Source organism: Sarcophilus harrisii, chromosome 5, assembly GCF_902635505.1.
Source record: "Sarcophilus harrisii chromosome 5, mSarHar1.11, whole genome shotgun sequence".
Lineage (NCBI taxonomy): Eukaryota > Metazoa > Chordata > Mammalia > Dasyuromorphia > Dasyuridae > Sarcophilus > Sarcophilus harrisii.
The window spans coordinates 98,267,653-98,288,038 of NC_045430.1; the positions used below are offsets into that span (position 1 = coordinate 98,267,653).

The following is a 20,386-nucleotide window of genomic DNA, read 5'->3' on the forward strand; positions in this document are numbered from 1 at the left end:
AATTTATTGATCAGAATTTGATAAAAATCTACTATGTGTCAGGTACTAGTTAGGGGCTAGCAATAGAGTCAAAAATGAGACTGTCCTCAAGAAGGCATATAATGATGTTTTCCTTTTAACAAAGAGATAACTAAGTCATTATATTTATTCAAAAAATACACGTTTGAAGGGTTTTTTCTTGGGGAGGCAATGGATTTATGTTGATCCATCTGCATTCTTATACCTGGACATTTTTTAAAAATATATAACTGATTTGGGCTATCTAGTCTGTGATTTCAAAAATATGGGGACTTCTACTGGAACATTTCACCATCTGAGGGAACCATGAAATTAAATATAGATGAGGATAATAATATGCTTGAGTGTTTTCACTGAAATGCTATAATACTACCCAGCATTCAGGACTATTTGAGCTGATAAAAGGAATTAACAGATCATGGCTAGCATTTAAGATCCTCAACAAACACAAAGATAATAGGTGACATAGGAAGTTTTAGGAAAAAACCTAGGCTTTCTCAAGCTTTTGAACAGTATGGAAAATAAAGGGGAAAAATTCCCTCAGGCAGTTAGATGGTGCAGTGGATAAAGGACCAGCCCTGAAGTCAGGAGGACTTGAGGTCAAATTTGGCCTCAGACACTTAACACTTCTTAGCTGTGTGACCCTGGACAAGTCACTTAACCCCAATTGCCTCGCAAAAAAAAAAATGCCCTTCAGGAGCTGAGTCTAGGAAATCTCAGATTCACTAAATGGGAGAACACCACTCTCATGAAAAGATTTAACTTATACTTTTTACTTATACTATACTTGTTCTTATTTTAGCACTCCTTTGCTAAAAGGATTTGCATATCTTTGCAAAGACTCCACCTCCCTACTCAGTCTCCTTTAAAATCAAAAATGAGAAAACTACTAGCAGTTCTGGGGCTAAGAGAAAAACTGTATAAAAGTTTTAGTGTAGCCCTTCTACAAACTAAAAGAAAAGTCAGAAAAGAAATAATTAACACAACCAATTTCATTAGATTACTCAACTAGTAAAATACACATTGATATGATATCTATATCCTACTTTCCATCCTCTGGAATGACACACATATTAAATGTAATGTCTTTTCCAGGTGACAGCTGCTGAAACATTTGAAGTCAGCTGTCACATCCTCTTTCCCAGTATTACCAAAAGAAAAGTATCAAACAAATGGCTAGAAAAAGGAAAGTTAAATTTATGAGGAGCTTCAAAAGAATTGTGAATGTTTTCTTTTAGGACAAGCTGGAAGAAGAAGCTTTGTTTTTCACCTTTCATGCTTACCGTTTGTACCATTCTTCAGCTTCTTTGTTCTCTCCCAAAGACCTGTAGAGTCTACCAAGGTTAACCATAGCCACATGATGATGTGGGCTAAGTTGAATGGCTTGTTGGTAGTGATATATTGCACTTTCTGGAGTCCCTGAAATCAGGGAAGAGATTTATGAGATTTGGATGTCCCTGAAGTTGTCAAATAATTGAATATTTTAATTTCTCTTCTAATATTATAATTAAATTGATTAATATTAACTCATCAAACTATGAATTAATTTGCTTCTTCTACTTCCTGATGTTTGGTTTGGGGACTATTTAACAAAGTTGCCAAATATCTAAATTTAAAGTAATCATTAGCATCCTCAAGTAAGGGTTGAGCAGGATACATAAAAAGAAATCATATATCATTAAATCATAAGAGCTGAAAGAGATCTTGGAAATAACTGGTATAACCTCTATTCTGATGAATTAATCTTTACAGTATCCATAACAAGTGGCTGTCTAATCTCTGTTTGAATTCTCCAGTGGAAAGCATTTCAATATATCATAAGGCAGTCCACTTTACTTTCGGACTGTTCTGATTAATAGGAACTTTCTCTCAATTTTGAATTTTCCTTCCTTTCAGTTTCATCCTTTGGTCCTAATTCTAGCTTCTGAAGTTACTTATTGTTGTGGAAAAAGAGGTAACAAATACCCAAATAATTATGACAGAAAGTAGAATGTGATGTAGAAAGCCCCCCCAAAAAATGCTATGAGAAATTTTAAGAAAGACATCACTTAAAGCAGGAAGGAAAAATTGGTGGTAATGATCAGAGAAGTATTTCTGAGGAAGGTAGCATTTGAAATGGCTCTTAAAAGGAGGAAATGCCACAGCGAGATGGCGGAATATATATATATTACAAGCAAAGGAGATGGCTTCTGTAAAGGCATAGAAAACTTAAGAGGCTAGGAAGAAAAGAAAATGGTGAGTAGGCCAGTTTGTGTAAAGGGAATATTATGAGATCATTTTAAAAATTTAATATTTTATCTTTTCCCAATTATATGTAAAAACAGTTTTTAACTTTTTAAAAAATGTTTAGTTCCAATTTCTTTTTCCCTTCCTCCACTGAGAAGGCAAGCAATATGAAGTAGATTGTACATATGTGGTCATGCAAAATACATTTCCATGTAAGTCCTGCTGTGAAAGAAAAGAATAAAAACTGAGAAAAATAAAGAAAGAAAGCAAAGAAAAAACTATCTTTGATCTGCGTTCAGATTCCACCAGTTCCTTCTCTGGAAATGGAAAACACTTTTCATTTTAAGTCTTTCAGAACTGTCTTGAATCATTATGTAGCTGAGAATAGCTAACTTATTCATAATAGATTATCATACAATATTGCTATATTGTATGCAATATTTTTCTGGTTCTGCTCATTTCACTTTGCATCAGTTCATGTAAGTCTTCCCAGGATTTTCTACAGCATCCTGCTCATCATTTCTTATAACACAATGGTATTCCATCACAATCACATATAACAACTTGTTCAGTCATTCCCCAATTACTGAACATCCCTTCAATTTTCAATTCTCTGCCAGCACAAAAAGAGCTGCCATAAATATTTTTATACATATAGGTCCTTTTTCCTTTAAAAAAAATTTTTTTGGGGGGAAACAGACCTAGTAGTTGTATTGCTTGGTTAAAGAGTATGCCTTTGGGCATAGTTCCAAATTGCTCTCCAGAATCACTGGATCAGTATACATATTTAAAAACCATGTATTTGTGTTTTAATTTTTCCCACAGCCCCATCAACACTTGTCAATTTTCTTTTTTTCCTATTAGCCAATCTGGTAGCTGCATTAGCAGTAGTAGCTCAGAGGAGCTGCAGTTCTCTAATCCATAGTGATTTAGAGTATTTTTTTACATGACTGTATAAGATAGCTTTACTTTATCTGAAAACTGCCTATTCACATCCTTTGAGGATGTGCAGAATTGCTCTTATTGAGCAATGGCTATCAGTTTGAGGATATCAGTTGAGGAATGGCTCTTATTTTTATAAATTTGACTCAGTTTTGACTCATATTTGAGAAATAAGATATTTATCAGAGAAACTTGCTATAATTCTTTTCACAATAATGATTGTTTTTCCCTATTATTCCTAATCTCCCTATCAATCATTCCTTATTCCTACTTTGTTTCCTTCTACCTGTTCATTCTCAAAAGTGTTTTGTTTCTGAATTAAATAAATAAAAGTCAAATTTTCTATTCAGCTTTATTTCATTGAATGTCTATTTTTTCCCCAGAATGATTATACTCTGTTGGCTGGGTAGGTGATTCTTAATTTTAATCCTAATTCTTTTGCCCTCTAAAATATCATATTTCAAATCCTTACCTATATCCTTTAATGTAGAAACTGATATATCTTTTGTTATCCTGACTGGCTCAGTGACATTTGAATTATTTTTTTTTGCCTGCTTGAAATATTTTCTCCATTACCTGGAAGCTCTGGAATTTGCCGTTATATTACATGGACTTTTCATTTAGAGCTTTCTTCTAGCAGGTAATCTATGGATTCTTTCAATTTCTATTTTTCCCTCTGGTTATAGACTATCAGTGCAGTTTTCCTTAATAATTTCTTAAAAGATGATATTTAGGCTCTTTTTTAAAAAATCATAGCTTTTAGGTCCATATCATAGTCCAACAATTCTTAAATTATCTGTCCTGGATCTATTTTCCAGATTAGTTTTTTTTTTTCAAATGAGATGCATGATTATTTTTTTCATTCTTTTGATTTTGTTTCATTATTTTTTTGATGTCTCATAAAATCAGAAGCTTCCACTTCCCCAATTCTAATTTTTAAGGAACTATTTTCTTCAGTAGCTTCTGAACCTCATTTTCCATTTGACCAATTCTGCTTTTTGAAATAGTCTCTTCACTGGATTTTTGTGCCTCCTTTACCAAACTGTTCTTCCATGGCCAATTCATATCTTATTTTGAGGCTTTGGATGTGGATATTCTGACTTCTTCTTATGTCTTAACTGCCTTCTTCTGAATTTGTGCTTTGAGGCCTGGAGAGATTTATATGAACTGATGCTGAGTGAAATGAGCAGGACCAGAAGATCAATATATACTTCAACATCAATACCATATGATAACCAATTCTGATGAACATGGCCCTCTTCAACAATGAGATGAACCAAATCAGTTCCAACAGAGCAGTAATGAACTGAACCAGCTACACCCAGTGAAAGAACTCTGGGAGATGACTAAGAACCACTACATAGAATTCCCAATCCCTCTATTTTTGTCCACCTGCATTTTTGATTTCCTTCACAGGCTAATTATACACTATTTTAAAGTCTGACTCTTTTTGTAAAGCAAATTAACTGTATGGACATGTATACATATATTGTATTTAACTTATACTTTAACATATTTAACATGTATTGGTCAACCTGCCATCTGGGGGAAAGGGTGGGGGGAAGGAGGGAAAAAGTTGAAACAAAAGGATTTGCAACTGTCAATGCTGAAAAATTACCTATGTACATATCTTGTAAATAAAAAGCTATAACAATTTAAAAAAAAAGAATTTGTGCTTTGATCTTTCCTGTCACCATATTAACTTTCTATGGATAGGATCTTTGTTTGCTATTAGTTCATTTTCCTGGCCTATTGCTTGACTTATAACTCTAAGTAGAATTTTCTTTCTGGAATAGAAGGGATACCATTCCAAGCATCAAGTTTTTTGTGCAGCTATTTTCAGAGTCAATTCTGTGGATCTTAAATTTTTAATTTTTCCAGAGTGGCAAGACTTAGGGGAGAAGTGTGTTTACTACTCCCTTGTACTATACATTGGTCTGAAAGTGACCACTAGCAGTCTTTTCACTCCTGGAACTGTGTCCAGGATCTCTGTTCTCTGAGGCTGCAAGATCTAATGTGCTGGTGATCTTCCTTGCCTTAGGACTAAGACCCAGGGCTGTGCTCCAGATCCACATAAAGGCAATATAACAGAGTCCTGCTCCTGGTGCCAGAAAAGGGACCCCTATTGTTACAGATCCTTCTGACCAGGTCTCTGATCCCCTTACCATTTGTGAACTGAGAAGTGTGAAAACCATCCCTACCACCACTAATTTAGTTGTCTTTCCTGCCAACTTTCTAAATTGTCTTGGGCTCAAAAAATGTTTCACTCCCTCTCTTTAGGGATTCAGGTATTGTAGAATTTGTTTTGAGGCATTTGAGGAAAAGCCTATTCCCCCCAGAGAGAGAGTCTCTGTCTTTTTATTACCATCAAAGTTCTACCTCCATGAGATGATTCTTGAAGGGCAGATTGGAACCAGAATGTGATATAGTCCTGTAGAGGGCCACCCTGAGTAACAATTAAGAGTATTAATAAAAAGAAGTAAGTAGTAAGAAGTAAGGAGTAAGAAGAACTAAGAAGAGTAAGAAGATAAGGTGTTTATTCAATACGCAATGAGGAACCACTGAAGATTTTTGATGAGGAGAGTGAGATAATAATATGGATACATTAAGACTTTCATAATTTGAGTGATGAGAAACAGGAAGTAACAAAAGTCTAGGTTCAATTAAATGAGGGCCAACATATTCAACTTATTTTTTATCCTTCCTAACTTTGTATCATCTCCAAATTAGATAATAATGGTATTTATGCCTTCATTAATATAACTGATATAAATATAAAATGGCATAGGACAAAGAATTGACTCTGAAACTCAGAAAGAAGATACAAGGATCCATTATTAGCAAACACTGATTTAGTTAAACCAGATATGAGTTTATATGGTCATCTGGTCTATAATTCACCATTTTATTCATATGGAAAAGGATCAGAGCTTTAGAGCTGGCAGGGGCCATAAAGATTTCTCAGTCCCACAAATGAGGAAACTCAAACCCAGAGAGTTTAAGTAACTTATTCATAATTACATAATCTATCCTGATTATTGAGTTTATAAGCAGCTTGCTACTATTCAAATCCAGGTCATCTGATGCTATAGTTGATATTCTATGTATTACACTATAACATTTCTCATGAGAGACTCTCACCAATATTTTATGAAGCAGTTGATCTAATATAGATGAAGCTAAGAGGGCAAAGTTATAGGAAGGAAGCAATGTGGTGAACTTTTATCTACAAATGTCTACAAACAGATGCAGAAAATGCTCCAGACTGAATCCTGCTGGTGAAAGTGTCCCAAAAGTCACAGTGAGCCATTTATCCAGCCCAGTCAACAGAATGGGGCCAAGGAGGTTTACAGAAGAAAGAGAATAGTTTCAACCAGAAACATTCCATCCATGGAACACAGAGTATCCAGGAAGTGTCTGTGTCCCAAAGGAAGGAGAGATCCTACATCCAAATTGCTTACCTCTAGACTTTTATTGGGGTGTTGCAATACGGCTATGAACTGGAAGCTAAGTCACCGCTATATAGTTCTGAGTCAGAGATCTAGGGTGGAGTGAAAGAAGGAACTTAGCAAGGTAGTACAGGGAGGTTTTGGACAGAATATTGGAAAAGGAGGAAGTTTAGAACAGAGTTTTTTGACTCCAGACTCAGAACAGGCTTTCATTTCTAGCATTTAGACCAGCCTACAAAGGAATAAACAAGGTAGGAATCCTAGAGTAAAAATAAGTCTACAATTCTGCTAGTGAACCAACAAAGGTATTTAGCTGGTTAATAGAGATAGAATCCAGCAACATCCAACTCTTGCACAGATCCAAACTCAGGTCAAAAAATAACAGAAATCAAACTAGAAAGACAGAAAACAAGAGTTTGTCCTTCATCAGGCCTTTTGGGGAGCACTGTCCCTGAGATTCTGCAATAAGATAACATCCAGTATCCTAAGAAAGTATCAGCACAACTATTCTAGATCTTCTCTTCAGAACTGGCAAAGTTCTAACATTAAGTCTGAAATTAGGAAATAGGCTGGAAGATTCCAAGCTCAGTGCTCTATCCATAGTGCCACCTAGCTGTGACACTATGAGGCACATAACTTAAAACAAAAACACAAGAGGACTTCAAATCATATATAAGGGGTACCTCAGAGAAAAACACAGTTTGAGCACAAACTACAATTCCTGAATGTGAAGGCAAGAGTTTAAACAAAACAAAAAAAAAGTATTTTTTAAATAAATGAAAAAAGAATGTTTAAGGAAAAAAATTGAAATGAGAACTATGGAAGACACAATTGAAAGAGAAATTAACAAACAGCCTGGTACAAAACCTTGTCCAAAAAAAGAAATTCTTTTAAAATCAGTACAGACCAAAGGGAAGTCAATGACTCTTTTTGGCAATAAGAAATATTGAAACAAAGTCACAAAACATTAAAAAAAAAAAAAAGAGGAAGATGTGTGGTGTTTTATAGCAGAAAGAACTGACCTAGAAAAAATGAAGAAAAAAACTTAAGAATTATTAGACTATCTAAACACCATGACCAAAAAAGGAGCCTAGATATCAAATTTCAAGAAATCTTAAAAGTAAAATTGCCCAAATCTCTTGAACCCAGAGGGCAAAGTAAAAAACAGAAAGCACTTATTGGTCACCTCCCCAAAGAAACAAGAAAAAGAAAACTCCCAGGACTTCTCGGTCAATGAAAAAAATCTGGAAGTATCTAAAAAAAATATTTCAACAACTAAGGAACTATAGTCAGGATCTTAAATTAGCAACCACTTGGAATACAGTATTCAAGAAAACAAAGGTTATGAGTTTCCTACCAAGAATAACTTACCCAGCTAAATTGTAAATAATGCTAAAGGTGGAAAATAAATCTATAATAAAATAGAAAACTTCCACATTTTCCTAATGAAAATAATAAAGCTGGGGAGAAACTGTGATATTTAAATACAGGAATGATGAATAACATGAAAAGGTAAATCTATATGAACAATTCTGTATTCTGTATATTCAACTATGAGTAGACATACATGTATTCCCTCCTAACTCTACCATCATCAGGGTCCATAAAAGGAGTCCAATTAGACAAGGCCTGGGAGTAATTATATTTTAAGAAAAGATTGATTTTTTTAAAAAGAATGGAAAAAGAGAGGAAGAGGAATACTCTTGGAGGGTGGAAAAAGAAATATAAGGGAAGATTATCTTACCTAATCAAGGATGTACAAAAAGATATGTAAATAACCAATAAAAAGAGGGTAGAGGACTAACAAATGAATAACACTTTTATATGAACTGGTTAAAAAAGGAATACACTTTTGGGTATAGAAATATATTTCACTCAACAGGAAACAAGAAGGAAAGGAAGAAGGGAGAAGAAATTAAAGGGAGGGCAAAGAATGGAATTCTGAAGTTGTTGCTATGGCTGTTCATCATATCTGACTTTTTGGGACACCACTGGGAGTTTTCTTGGCAAAGATACTGCCATTTCCTTCTCCAGTTCATTTTATAAATGAAGAAACTGAGGCAAATAGTCTTAGGGGTCACACAGACCGCAACTGTCTGAGGTCAGATTTGCACTCATGAAAATAAGTCTTCCTGACTCCAGGTCCAGCACTCTAACCACTATACCATCTAAAGAATATCCACAAATTAAATATAAATGTGATGGAATACTATTGTGCAGAATAAACTCATATCACCATAAAGACCAATTGTGATTCCAGAGAAGTAATGAGAAAATATGACATCCATTTCCTGATGAAAGGTAAGAAACTCAGAATGAGAAATAAAGAAACATTTCTTTTGACATTGTCGACACAGACATTTGTTTTAACTGACTGTACATATATATAATGGGGTATGAGGATGAAAAGGCTGATTAATGATTAATCTTGGCTGATTAAAACAAATATGAAAAACATATATAATCCTGTAAAGTCATTATCAATTAGAGAAATGCAAATTAAAACAATCTTGAGATAAAATTTTACACTCATCAGGCTAAAATGATTAAAGGGGAAAGCCACAAAAATATTAGAAAGGATGTATAAAATTTTGGTAGAATTGTAAATTGATCAAACTATTTTGGAGCGTAATCTGAAATTATACCCAAAAAGTTATAAAACTGTTGATACTCTTTGACTCAGCAATACCACTCCCAGGTCTATTTCCAAAAATGATTAGGAAAAAGGGAAAAGAACCTATATGTTCCAAAATATTTTTAGCAGCTTTCTTTGTGGTAGGTAGCAAAGAACTAGAAATTGCGGAGGTGCCCATCAATAGGGGAATAACTGAACCAGCTGTTGTATATGATTGTGATGGAATACTACTATGCTATAAGAAGTGATGAGCTAGATAATCTTGGAAAAACATGAATAGACTTGCATGAATTCACGAAGAGCAAATCGAGCAGAACCAAGAGAACACTGTATACAGTAATAGCAATATTGTTTTAAGGACAAATATGAATCACTTTGACTATAATAAAGACCCAAATTAAGTATAAAAGGCATATGAAGGAAGATACTATCTGTGTCCAGAGAAGGAACTAATAAATAGAAGTATGTATAGAATTATTTTTCCTATACATGCGTGTATGTGTATTGCTGTTCAATGGTAGCCATCTATAAGGTGAAATGAGAAGAAAAAAAAAAGAAAAAAATTTACCATGATAACTTTATTATATATTTTAAAAGATAGCAAATTTTATATGACAGATTAGCAGTTTCACAAGCATTCATCTTTTTTCATATGCTATGTTATGGAAATGCTTATTTTATTCTATAAATTAAAAATAAAATGAACAAAAGTTTTTAAAAAGAAAAATATGTATATAGCATTTTTGTGATCTACTATTCTAATAGTTACCAAAAATGAAGAAACTACATTCATGATGAATCACTGATCTCTTTATAGGTGGTCTAGTTAGACCATAAGAAGAAGCCAGAGTAAGAAAGCTAGCATAGAGGGTATCTGGGTATTGATGGACATGTTGAATGTAAGAGGTGAAATGTACATATGTACCACTGTAGGGAAGACCAAATCCAAAGAATCTCTGGCACACATTACTGTTATATTTGGGGAACTAATGTGTAGTGTAATACTCCATTTTAGTGAAGATTTGTTAGAAAATAGGAGTATGTAATCTTGAAAATAAAAATATTTTTATTTCATAATTCCAAAAAAAAGAAAACTAAAATTTACTGCCACTATAAGAAGTACCTAGCCTGATAACTGATAATAGAAAACCAATAGTATACTCTCATAAAGTTTTTTTTTTATTATTAGCACTCACTACATGCTAACATATCATACTACATGAAACATAAAGGAAACAAAGACTATTCTGAAAATAGTCTTACTCTAAACAAGAAAAGTAGCAAGTGGATTCTATCTAACATATGACATCTTAAAATACGTCATTAATTATGAATATGCCATTTCTATAATCTACATCATATAAAAATAATGTAACCATGATTTGCTTTTGAGGTATTGTTTCTATAGTAGAACTGAAGGGTATTTCATGAGTATAAACTAACCATTATGAATATATGTGAAGGCTACTACTCACCAAGTTAACAAGACTAACTCCTATATATACAGCCTCAGGGGATTTCCCTGAAGATAAATTTATATACGCTTGTAACAATTAGAGAAATCATAGCATCACGGTATAGTGTGGCTATCTACATTTCAAATTACTACTACTACTACTACATTACAAATCCATTTCAGTGAATTTTCTTTTTGAGGTATTTTTTATGCATCAACAAGAGAATCAGCATGCCACAAATGGATAAATGCTTGCTGGGTGCAGATAGAAATCTCCTACCCGGTTTAACAGCCAGAGAATTTTACCTTGACCTCATGACTGACAAAGAGGCTGAGTTGGATTCAGAAGCCAGCTCATTTGTTCCTTTTGGACTTATGAAAGAAAATGATTCAAGTGGGAGAACTGTTGCCAGGGAAATAACAAAGGAGCTGGCCATGAAGTAGCTCATGCTGGACTACAGATTTAAGATGGAGTAAGTAGATCATTCATAAACTATGATGGGATAGATACTGTGGTGTTGAAAAAGTCTGGGCTTTGGATAACAATCCTTCATTTCTCTTTTTCCTTTTGTTTTTCTTTTTTCTGAAAAGAGTCTCAGGAATGTTCTTTTGGAGCATAGAGAAGCTTATGTTTATTTCTTAAAAGTGTGTTTGCCAAATGTTTGTGGCAGCCTTTTTTCATAGTGGCTAGAAACTGGAAATTGAATGGATGGCCATCAATTGGAGAATGGCTGGTAAATTATTGTATATGAATGTTATGGAATATTATTGTCCTGTAAGAAATGACCAGCAGGATGATGAATACAGAGAGGTTTGGAGAGATTTACATGAACTGATGCTAAGGGAAATAAGCAGAACCAGAAGATCATTATACACTTCAACAACAATACTATATGAGGATCAATTCTGATGGAAGTGGATATCTTCGGCAATGAAAGGATCCAATCAGTTCCAACTGATCAGAACAGAATCAACTACACCCAGCGAAAAAATGGGAAATGAGAGTGGATCACAACATAGCATTTCCACTCTCTGCGGTTGCTTCCTTGCATTTTTGTTTTTCTTCCTAGGTTATTTTTACATTCTTTCTAAATCTGATTTTTCTTATGCAGTAAGACAACAGTATAAATATACATATATTTTATTTAACATATATTTTAACATGTTTAACATGTATGGGACTGCCTGCCATCTAAAGGAGGGGGTGGAGGGAAGGAGGGGAAAAGTTGGAACAGAGGTTTTTGCAAGGGTCAATGTTGAAAAATTACCCATGCATATGTTTTGTCAATAAAAAGCTATGATAATAATAAAAAGTTTGTTTGCCTTTTCAGTGTTTAAATATTTACCTTTTATCTTAAACTGGCAAATATGATAAAAACTACTGACATTAAAATTGTATGGATTATTGCTAGAATGCAGCACTGAGGAGGAAAGAGGAAAGAGATGGCTTTTAAATGACAAAATCAAAGAGAATTGTTTAATTTTTATAATTTCCCTGGACAGAGAATATATCTATATCTATATGTATCTCCACATCAACATATCTATGCCAGAGTTTCTTAAGGAAAAATGAATTTTTAAACAGTTCATGGAGCTGCAACTAGTTGGACTAGCACTAAGGCTACCCAACATTTTCCTACATTTGGTGTGAAAGGAAAGCCATTCCTGAGAATACAGTCAAAGAAGGGGATAGAAAAAAAGTTACTCCCATCAGGATGAATAGTCTACCCTAAAAAGGTAGAGAAATAAATGAGTCTACTTGCTCTGCTTACAGAAATGCCATTGTCACATTTGATCTTACTCACCAGTATCCACTAAAAAAACTCCATAATTGTTATGTAAGTCAGAACTCTCTGGACAGTTCTTAATTCCGGCCTGATAAACTTCCTCAGCTTTCTGAAATAATTCCTTTAAAGAACAAAAATAGAAAAATTTAAAACATCAATATTAAATTTAACATTGTCAAAACACTATGATAACAATCTTACACTGATGACACACTGAGTTGAGGAAATGATCTTTAGTTCTCAAAAGCTATGTCATCAGGGCAAAGTCTGGAAATTACTACTAAACTGGAAAATTTTCAAATATGGTTCTAGTAAGAGAAAGTGTATTTTCTCTGGAGGAAGTTTGGAGAGGCTTACCACGAAAAAATTTGTCATCATCAAAAATGATTTTTTGCCCACAGCCATTGGGAAAATCACTTTAACTCTTTAAATCTCAGTTTCATTATAAATAAAGTAGGAGGTTGGGTTAGGAGATCTCTTTACTTCTTTCTAGAGCTATCTATGATGTGCTAAAGAAATTGAGGCTTATGTTTCAAAATCATAAAAGAAAGAGGAAAAAGTCCTATATATTTAAAAATATTTATATTAAGTTCTTTTTGTAGAGGGAAACACTAAGCAAGTACCTATGAATTGGAGAATGGCCAAATAAATTACACCACATAAAAATAATGAAATACTAAGAAATTATGAAAGGAATAGTTTTAGAGAAACTAGGAAGACATATCAATGAATACAGAGCAAAGTGAGCAGGAACAGCACAATTTGTATAACTGTAACGGTATTAAAACAAACAAAAAATAGAATTCTGAAAGTTGTAAAAACTCTTACTCAATGCAAAGACTAAGCATGTTTCCAAAGCACTCATGAAAAAGCATACTACCTACATCATGACAGAGTGCATAAGGCGATTTTTTTTTACATAGCTAATATGAACTTAATTTAGAATTTGTCTTTTTTGCCTGTGTATATCTTTAAAGTCTTGGTTTTTTAATGGATGAGGAAAAATTGATTTTTGTTCATTAAAAAATTTAACTATAAAATTCTTGTGTTATTTTAGTTTGGCAAATATTACTTATAATTTTAATTTTTTCCTAATTACATGTAAAATAAATTTTTAACATTTTTTAACTTTAAGTCTAAATCTTCCCTTCCCCCTTCCTTCCCTTTCTTTGAAAAGCCAAACAGTTTGATATATTATACGTGTGCAGGTGTACAAAACATATTTCCATATTAGCTAAAAAAACATAGACCCCCCCCTCAAAAAAGAGAGAAAGTTTTAAAAAGTATGCTTTGATCTACATTCTGACTTTTATCAGTTCTTTCTCTGTAAGTAGACATTTTTCAGTTTAAGTCCTTTGGAATTATCTTAGATTACTTTTATTTGCTGAGAATAGTTAAGTCATTCACAATTGATTATCCTTACACTATTATTACTGTTTCTGTGTAATGTATTTTCCTGATTCTGCTGACTTCACTTTGTAACAGTTGATGTAAGACCAGTTTTTCTGAAAGCATCTTGCTTATCATTTCCTATAGCATAATAATGTATCACAATAACATACCACAACTTGTTCAGCCATTCCTCAATTAATAAGCATCTCCTCAATTTCCAATACTTTGCTACCACAAAAAAAGAGCTGCTATAATCTCTTTGGGATATAGTGGTGTACTACTGGATCAAAGCATATTCACAGTTTTATTTTCAGTATAGTTTGGACATACTTTGGCTGTCATTCCAAATTGCCCTCTAGAAAAGCTGAATCAGTTTACAACTTCACCAACAATACTTTTAGTGTCTCAGTTTTCTCACAGTCCATCCAACATATAAAATTTTCCTATTCTGTCATGGGGTATTTCAGAACTGTTTTATTTGTATTTCTCTAATCAATAGTGATTTAGAGTATTTTTTTCATGTGACTATAGATAGCTTTGATTTCTTCTTTTGAAAACTGCCTGATCATATCCCTTGACTATTTGTCAATTAGGTAATGATTTATATTCTTATAAATTTGACTCACTTCTCCATAAATTTGAAAAATGATAACTTTATCAGAAAAACTTGCTATGAAGATTTCCTCTGTTTTCTACTTTCTTATCTTGGCTGCATTTGTTTGTTTGTGCAGACTCTTTTTAATTTAATGTTATCAAGATTAGCTATTTTATATGTCATAATACTTCATCATCTCTTATTTGGTCATAATTTTTTCCCTACCCATAAATCTGACAGATAAAATATTCTAAACTCCCCTAATTTGGTTATGATGTCTCCCCCCACCTTATGTCTAAATCATTTACCCATTTTGACCTGCCTTGTTTTTAGATACAAAATACAAATTAAACCCCCATCTATTTCACAAAAGTAAAAAAAAGCACAGTATAACAGGGTAGAAAGGGTACCAGATTTTTAATCAAGAACTCAAGTTTGAATGCTGCTCTTCCTGAGTCACTTAACTTAACATCTTTCTGATTTATAAAACAAGGCATCTGAATTCAATAACCTTTAAGGTCTTTTCCAATTGCTTTTAAATTTCCAAACTATTTTTTGACCTACTTACATTTTATGTGTGATTTCATCACAATCCCAGTTATGATTACTGTGTATTAATCTCCACCCCATTTTCTTCTTTTATCTATTTCTTCCTCTTTTTACCCTGTCCTTCCTGCAAAATCTAATTTGCTTCTGACCAGTACCTCCCTTAATCTGCCCTTCCTTTTATCACCCTCTTCCTTTCTATTATTGTCTTCCCCTCTTCAGTTCTGAATAAAATAGATTTAAGTATCTAACTTAGTGTGTATGTATGTAAACGTGCATGCATCTAAGTATGTAGTCTTTCTTTGAACCAATTCCAATGAAAGTGTTAAACCCAACCTTCTTTTCAGTTCCACTGTAAAAGTTCTTGCTTGTGCTCCTCTTTTATATGAGATAATTTCCCCCATTCTTCTTCCTTCCTCTTTCTATCATGGTATTCCTCTTTCTTACCCTTCCATTATAAAATTAATCCTCAAAATAATTTACACACACCCATACCCTCTTTGTAACTGCCCTAATAGTAGTAAAGTTCTTAGCAGTTACTCTTTCATATTTACTTTTTAATATTTTTCTTGAGTCTTGTGTTTGAATGTCAGATTTTCTATTTAGTTCTAGTATTTTCATCAGGAAGGATAGGAAATTCTCTATTTTATTAAATATCCATTTTTCCCCTAAGGAGGATTATATTCAGTTTTGCTTGGGAAATGATTCTTTATTATATTCCTAGTTCCTTTGCCTTCTGGAATATCATATTTTGGCAAGGGTAGATCCAAGGTGACAGAGTAAAGGCAGGGACTTGCCAAGCTCTCTCAAAACTACTCCAAATTCCTTTATATAATGACTCCAAACAAATTTTAGAGCATCAGGACACAACAAAAAGATGGAGTGGAATATTTTGCAGCTGAAGAAAACTTAGAAGATGAGCAGGAAAAGTCTATGGTACTAGGATAAAAGTCCAGCACATAGTCCAACACATCAGCAAAGCAGAAACAGATGTTAGGCCTCTGAATCAGAGACAGTACTGACAGTTTCTGTACCTCTCAACCCAGAGACACCAGAGGTGACTTAAAAGGTCAGCAGGAAAGGTTTGTCTGTAGGGTGAGAGGCTCTTGGGAAACAAGGAAACCAGGAATGAGCATGGGCAGTAGTGGTCATGGCAGCTTTCAGAGGCCTCAGTTCCCAGGAAGTCAGTCTCTTTACTAGCACTGAGGAAGGACTCTGTTGCTTTAGTACACTAGAGCTTAACAGTCACAGTGGAGTACGGTTACTCCTCACAGTTCCAGGTAGAAAAGAGTGCTTGTAGTCACTCAAAAACATTTCTCCTAGGAAGAAAACATACAGATCCTTAGAAGGATTTCTGAAAACAGCTGCAGAAAACCCCAGAAGCTTGGGCCCTTATATCTTTTACCCTGGAAAAGGACCTGTACTTTAACAAAGAGTTAAAAGCCAATTAATAGGTTGGGAAAATAAGCAGACAGAAGAGAAAGATTCTGACCATAGAAAGTTACTATAATGACAAGGAAGATCAAAACATACACTTAGAAGATGATAACCAAGTCAACGCTCCTACATCAAAAGCCTCCAAGAAAAATAAGAATTGGTCTTCCACAACCTGAGTTATGGAAGAGCTTAAAAGAGATTCTGGAAATCAAGTAAGATAGAGGAAAGTTGGGGAAAAAATTGAGAGTGGTATAAAAGGACATACAAAAATCTAATGAGACAAAGCAAAGCAAAATTGGAGAAACTGGAAAAAAACTTCACAGAGAAAAATAATTCCTTGAAAGTTAGAATTGAGCAAATAGAAGCTAATGAATTTATGAGAAATCAAGAAATAAACAAAACCAAAAGAATGGAAAAAAATTGAAAACAATGTGAAACATCTTATTGGAAAAACAACTGACCTTGAAAATGAATCTAGGATAATATTAAAATTATTGGTCTAGGTAAAAACCATGATCAAAAAAAAGAGCCTAGACAACAAATTTCTTTATTATAGCTTTTTCTTGACAGAACATATATGCATGGGTAATTTTTCAACACTGACCCTTGCAAACACTTCTGTTCCAACTTTTCCCTTCCTTCCTTCCACCCCTTCCCCTAGATGGCAGGCAGTCTCATACATGTTAAACATGTTAAAGTATATCTTAAATATAATATATGTGTACTTATTTATACAGTTCTTTTGTTGCACAAGAAAAATCTGATTTAGAAAGGTAACAATAACCTGGGAAGAAAAACAAAAATGCAAGCAGTCCACACTCGTTTCCCAGTGTTCTTTCGCAAGGGGTAGCTAGTTCTTGTTCATCACTGATCAATTGGAATTGAACTGGATCCTCTCATTGCTGAAGACAGCCACTTCATGGCTTGATTTCTTATAAATTAGAGTCAATTATCTATATATTTTGGAAATTAGGCCTTTATCAGAACCTTTGACTGTAAAAATGTTTTCCAGTTTATTGCTTCCCTTCTAATTTTGTCTGCATTAGTTTTGTTTGTACAAAAACTTTTTAACTTGATATAATCACAATTTTCTATTTTGTGATCAATAATAAGCTCTAGTTCTTCTTTGGTCACCAATTCCTTTCTCCTCCATAAGTCTGAGAGGTAAAACTATCCTATGTTTTTCTAATGTATTTATAATCTCGTTCTTTATGCCTAAATCATGAACCCATTTTGATCTTATCTTGGTATATGGTATTAAGTGTGGATCCATGACTAGTTTCTGCCTTACTAACTTTCAATTTTCCCAGCAGTTTTTGTCAAATAGTGAATTCTTATCCCCAAAGTTGGGGTCTTTGGGTTTACTAGACATCATATTTCAAGAAATTATTAAGAAAAACTCCTAATAATCTAGAACCAGAGGGTAAAACAGAAATTGAAAGAATCCACCAATCATCTCCTGAAAGAAAATACCAAGATGAAAAGTTCCAGAAATATTATAGTCAAATTCCAGAAATCCCAGATCAAAGAGAAAATATTATAAACAGCCCAAAAAATTCAAATATCAGTCAGGATAACACAAGATTTGACAGCTTTTACATTAAAGGATCAAAGCTACTTAGAATATGATATTCCAAAAAGCAAGATTACTCAAGAATCACCTACCTAGCAAAACTTGAGTATAATCTTTCAAGGGCAAAGTTAGAAATTCAATGAAATAAAAGGCAAGTAGGAAATCTGGTTTTCAAATACAAAACTCAGGAAAAGCACAAGGAGCTAATCAAGAAAAGGATCCTAAGTGACTTAATAAAGGTTATCTCTTTACATTCCTATATGGGAACATATATTTCTAACATAAGAACTTTCTCATTATTATGGCAGTTAGAAGGAATATATTTATATATGTGTGTGTGTATATATATATATATATATACATATGTATAAATACATATGTATATATGTAGCTATCTATTTATCTAGATTACATATATATATATATAGGGAGAGAGAGAGAGAGAGAGAGAGAGAGAGAGAGAGAGAGAGAGAAAGAAAGCGGGCATAAGTATGAGTTGAATATGAAGGGATGGTATCTTGAAAAAATAAAAATAAAATTAAAGAATGGGAGAGGAATGTACTGGGAGAAAGGGAAAGGTACCGGTAGAAAGGCATAAATGATCTGTCATAAAAGGGGCAAGAAAAAGCTTTTATATTGGTGAGGAAGAAGAGGAGGGAAGAAGGAATGAGTGAACCTTGTTCTTATCAGAATTGTCTCAAAGAGGAAATAATATACAGACTCAATGTGGTTTGGAAATCTACCTTAGCTTTCAGGAAAGTAAGAGGGAAAAAGATACAGGAACTGGGGGAAGATGATAGAAGAAAGGACATATTGGAGAAAGGGGTGGTCAGTAGCAAAACATTTTTGATGTGGATTTGAGTGAAAGAAGAGAGAGAATAAAATAAATGGGGGAAATACAATTAGCAATAGTAATTGGGAAAAGAATTTTGAAGCAAATTTCTCTAATGAGGGTCTCATTTCTCAAATGTATAGGAAACTAAGTCAAATTTATATTTTGAAAAAGGAGCCATTCTCCAATTGATAAATTATCAAAAGATATGAACTATGCCCAAAGGGATATTAAAAACATGTATATCCTTTGATCTAACAGTACTACTACTAGGCATGAAACTAAAAAGAGATTTTTTTTTTTAAAAAAAGGACCTATAGGTACAAAAATATTTATAGCAAGTCTCTTCTCAAGGCAAAGAAGTTGAAATTGAGGGGATGCCCATCAGTTAGGGTATGGCTGAAAAAATTGGAATATCATGTTCCAAAACCTTCCTTTGCTTTAACATGGAAATTGCTAAATACCATGGAATTCCGAGTGTGGCATGATATTTAAATTCTTTTTTTCTGGCTTTTCTCCTTGACTTGCAGGTTCTGGAAATGGGCTATAATTTTCCTAGAAATAGTCCATCAAAGGAAAATTTGGGGATCTCAGGAGGTGATTGATGGATTTTTTCAATTTCTATTTTATCCTCCAAGAAATCAGAGAAGTTCCTTTGTAGTTTCTTGAAATATGTCTAGGCTCTTAAAAAAAAAACAAAAACAAAACAAAACAAAAAAAAAAAATACATGGCTTTTAGGTAGCCAAGTAATTCTTAAATTATCTCTCCTCGATCCACTTTATAAGTCAGTTGTTTTCCAGATGAAATATTTCTTATTTTCTTCTAATTTGTCATTCTTTTGACTTTGTTTTATTGTTTCTTAATATTTCAAACTTAAGGCCTTATAGAGTCATTAGCTTCTCTTCTCCAATTGTAATTTTTAAGGAATTCCTTTTTTCAGTGAATTTTTGTTCCTTTTTTACCATTTACCAAGGTTTGGTTTTTTAAGTTATCATCTTCAGTACTTTGTCTCTTTTACCAAGTTGTTAAATATCTTTTCATAATTTTTTTGCATCACTTTCATTTCTTTTTTCATTTTATCTTTTACCATTCTTATCTCTTTCTTTAGCTCTTTCAGGAATTTATGTTGAACCTATGACCAATTTGCCTTGTTTTTTGAGGGTGTATTTATAACCATTTTCATGTTGTCTTCTGAATTTGTGTTTTGGTATTTCTTGTTACCATAGTAGCTTTTTTTGGTCAAGTTCTTTTGTTTATTGATTCATTGTTCTAACTTATTTCTTTTTTTTTTTATAGAATTTTTTTTAATAGCCTTTTATTTACAGGATATATACATGGGTAACTTTACAGCATTAACAATTGCCAAACCTCTTGTTCCAATTTTTCACCTCTTACCCCCCCACCCCCTCCCCTAGATGGCAGGATGACCAGTAGATGTTAAATATATTAAAATATAAATTAGATACACAATAAGTATACATGACTAAAGTTATTTTG

The 20,386-nt window shown here is 33.3% G+C and overlaps 1 protein-coding gene across 2 annotated transcripts in view; it reads right to left on the reverse strand.

Annotated features, from left to right (window-relative positions):
- The window catches only part of TMTC1 (transmembrane O-mannosyltransferase targeting cadherins 1), a 228,488-nt gene that overhangs the window by 18,257 nt on the left and 189,845 nt on the right, over positions 1–20,386 (reverse strand). For both annotated transcript variants that reach the window (XM_031938103.1, XM_031938102.1), the window contains exons 14-15: positions 12,532–12,634; positions 1,302–1,437 (exon numbers count right to left, since the gene is read on the reverse strand). In XM_031938103.1, coding sequence (XP_031793963.1) covers positions 1,302–1,437; positions 12,532–12,634 — 239 coding nt within the window. The remainder of the gene's footprint in view (positions 1–1,301; positions 1,438–12,531; positions 12,635–20,386) is intronic.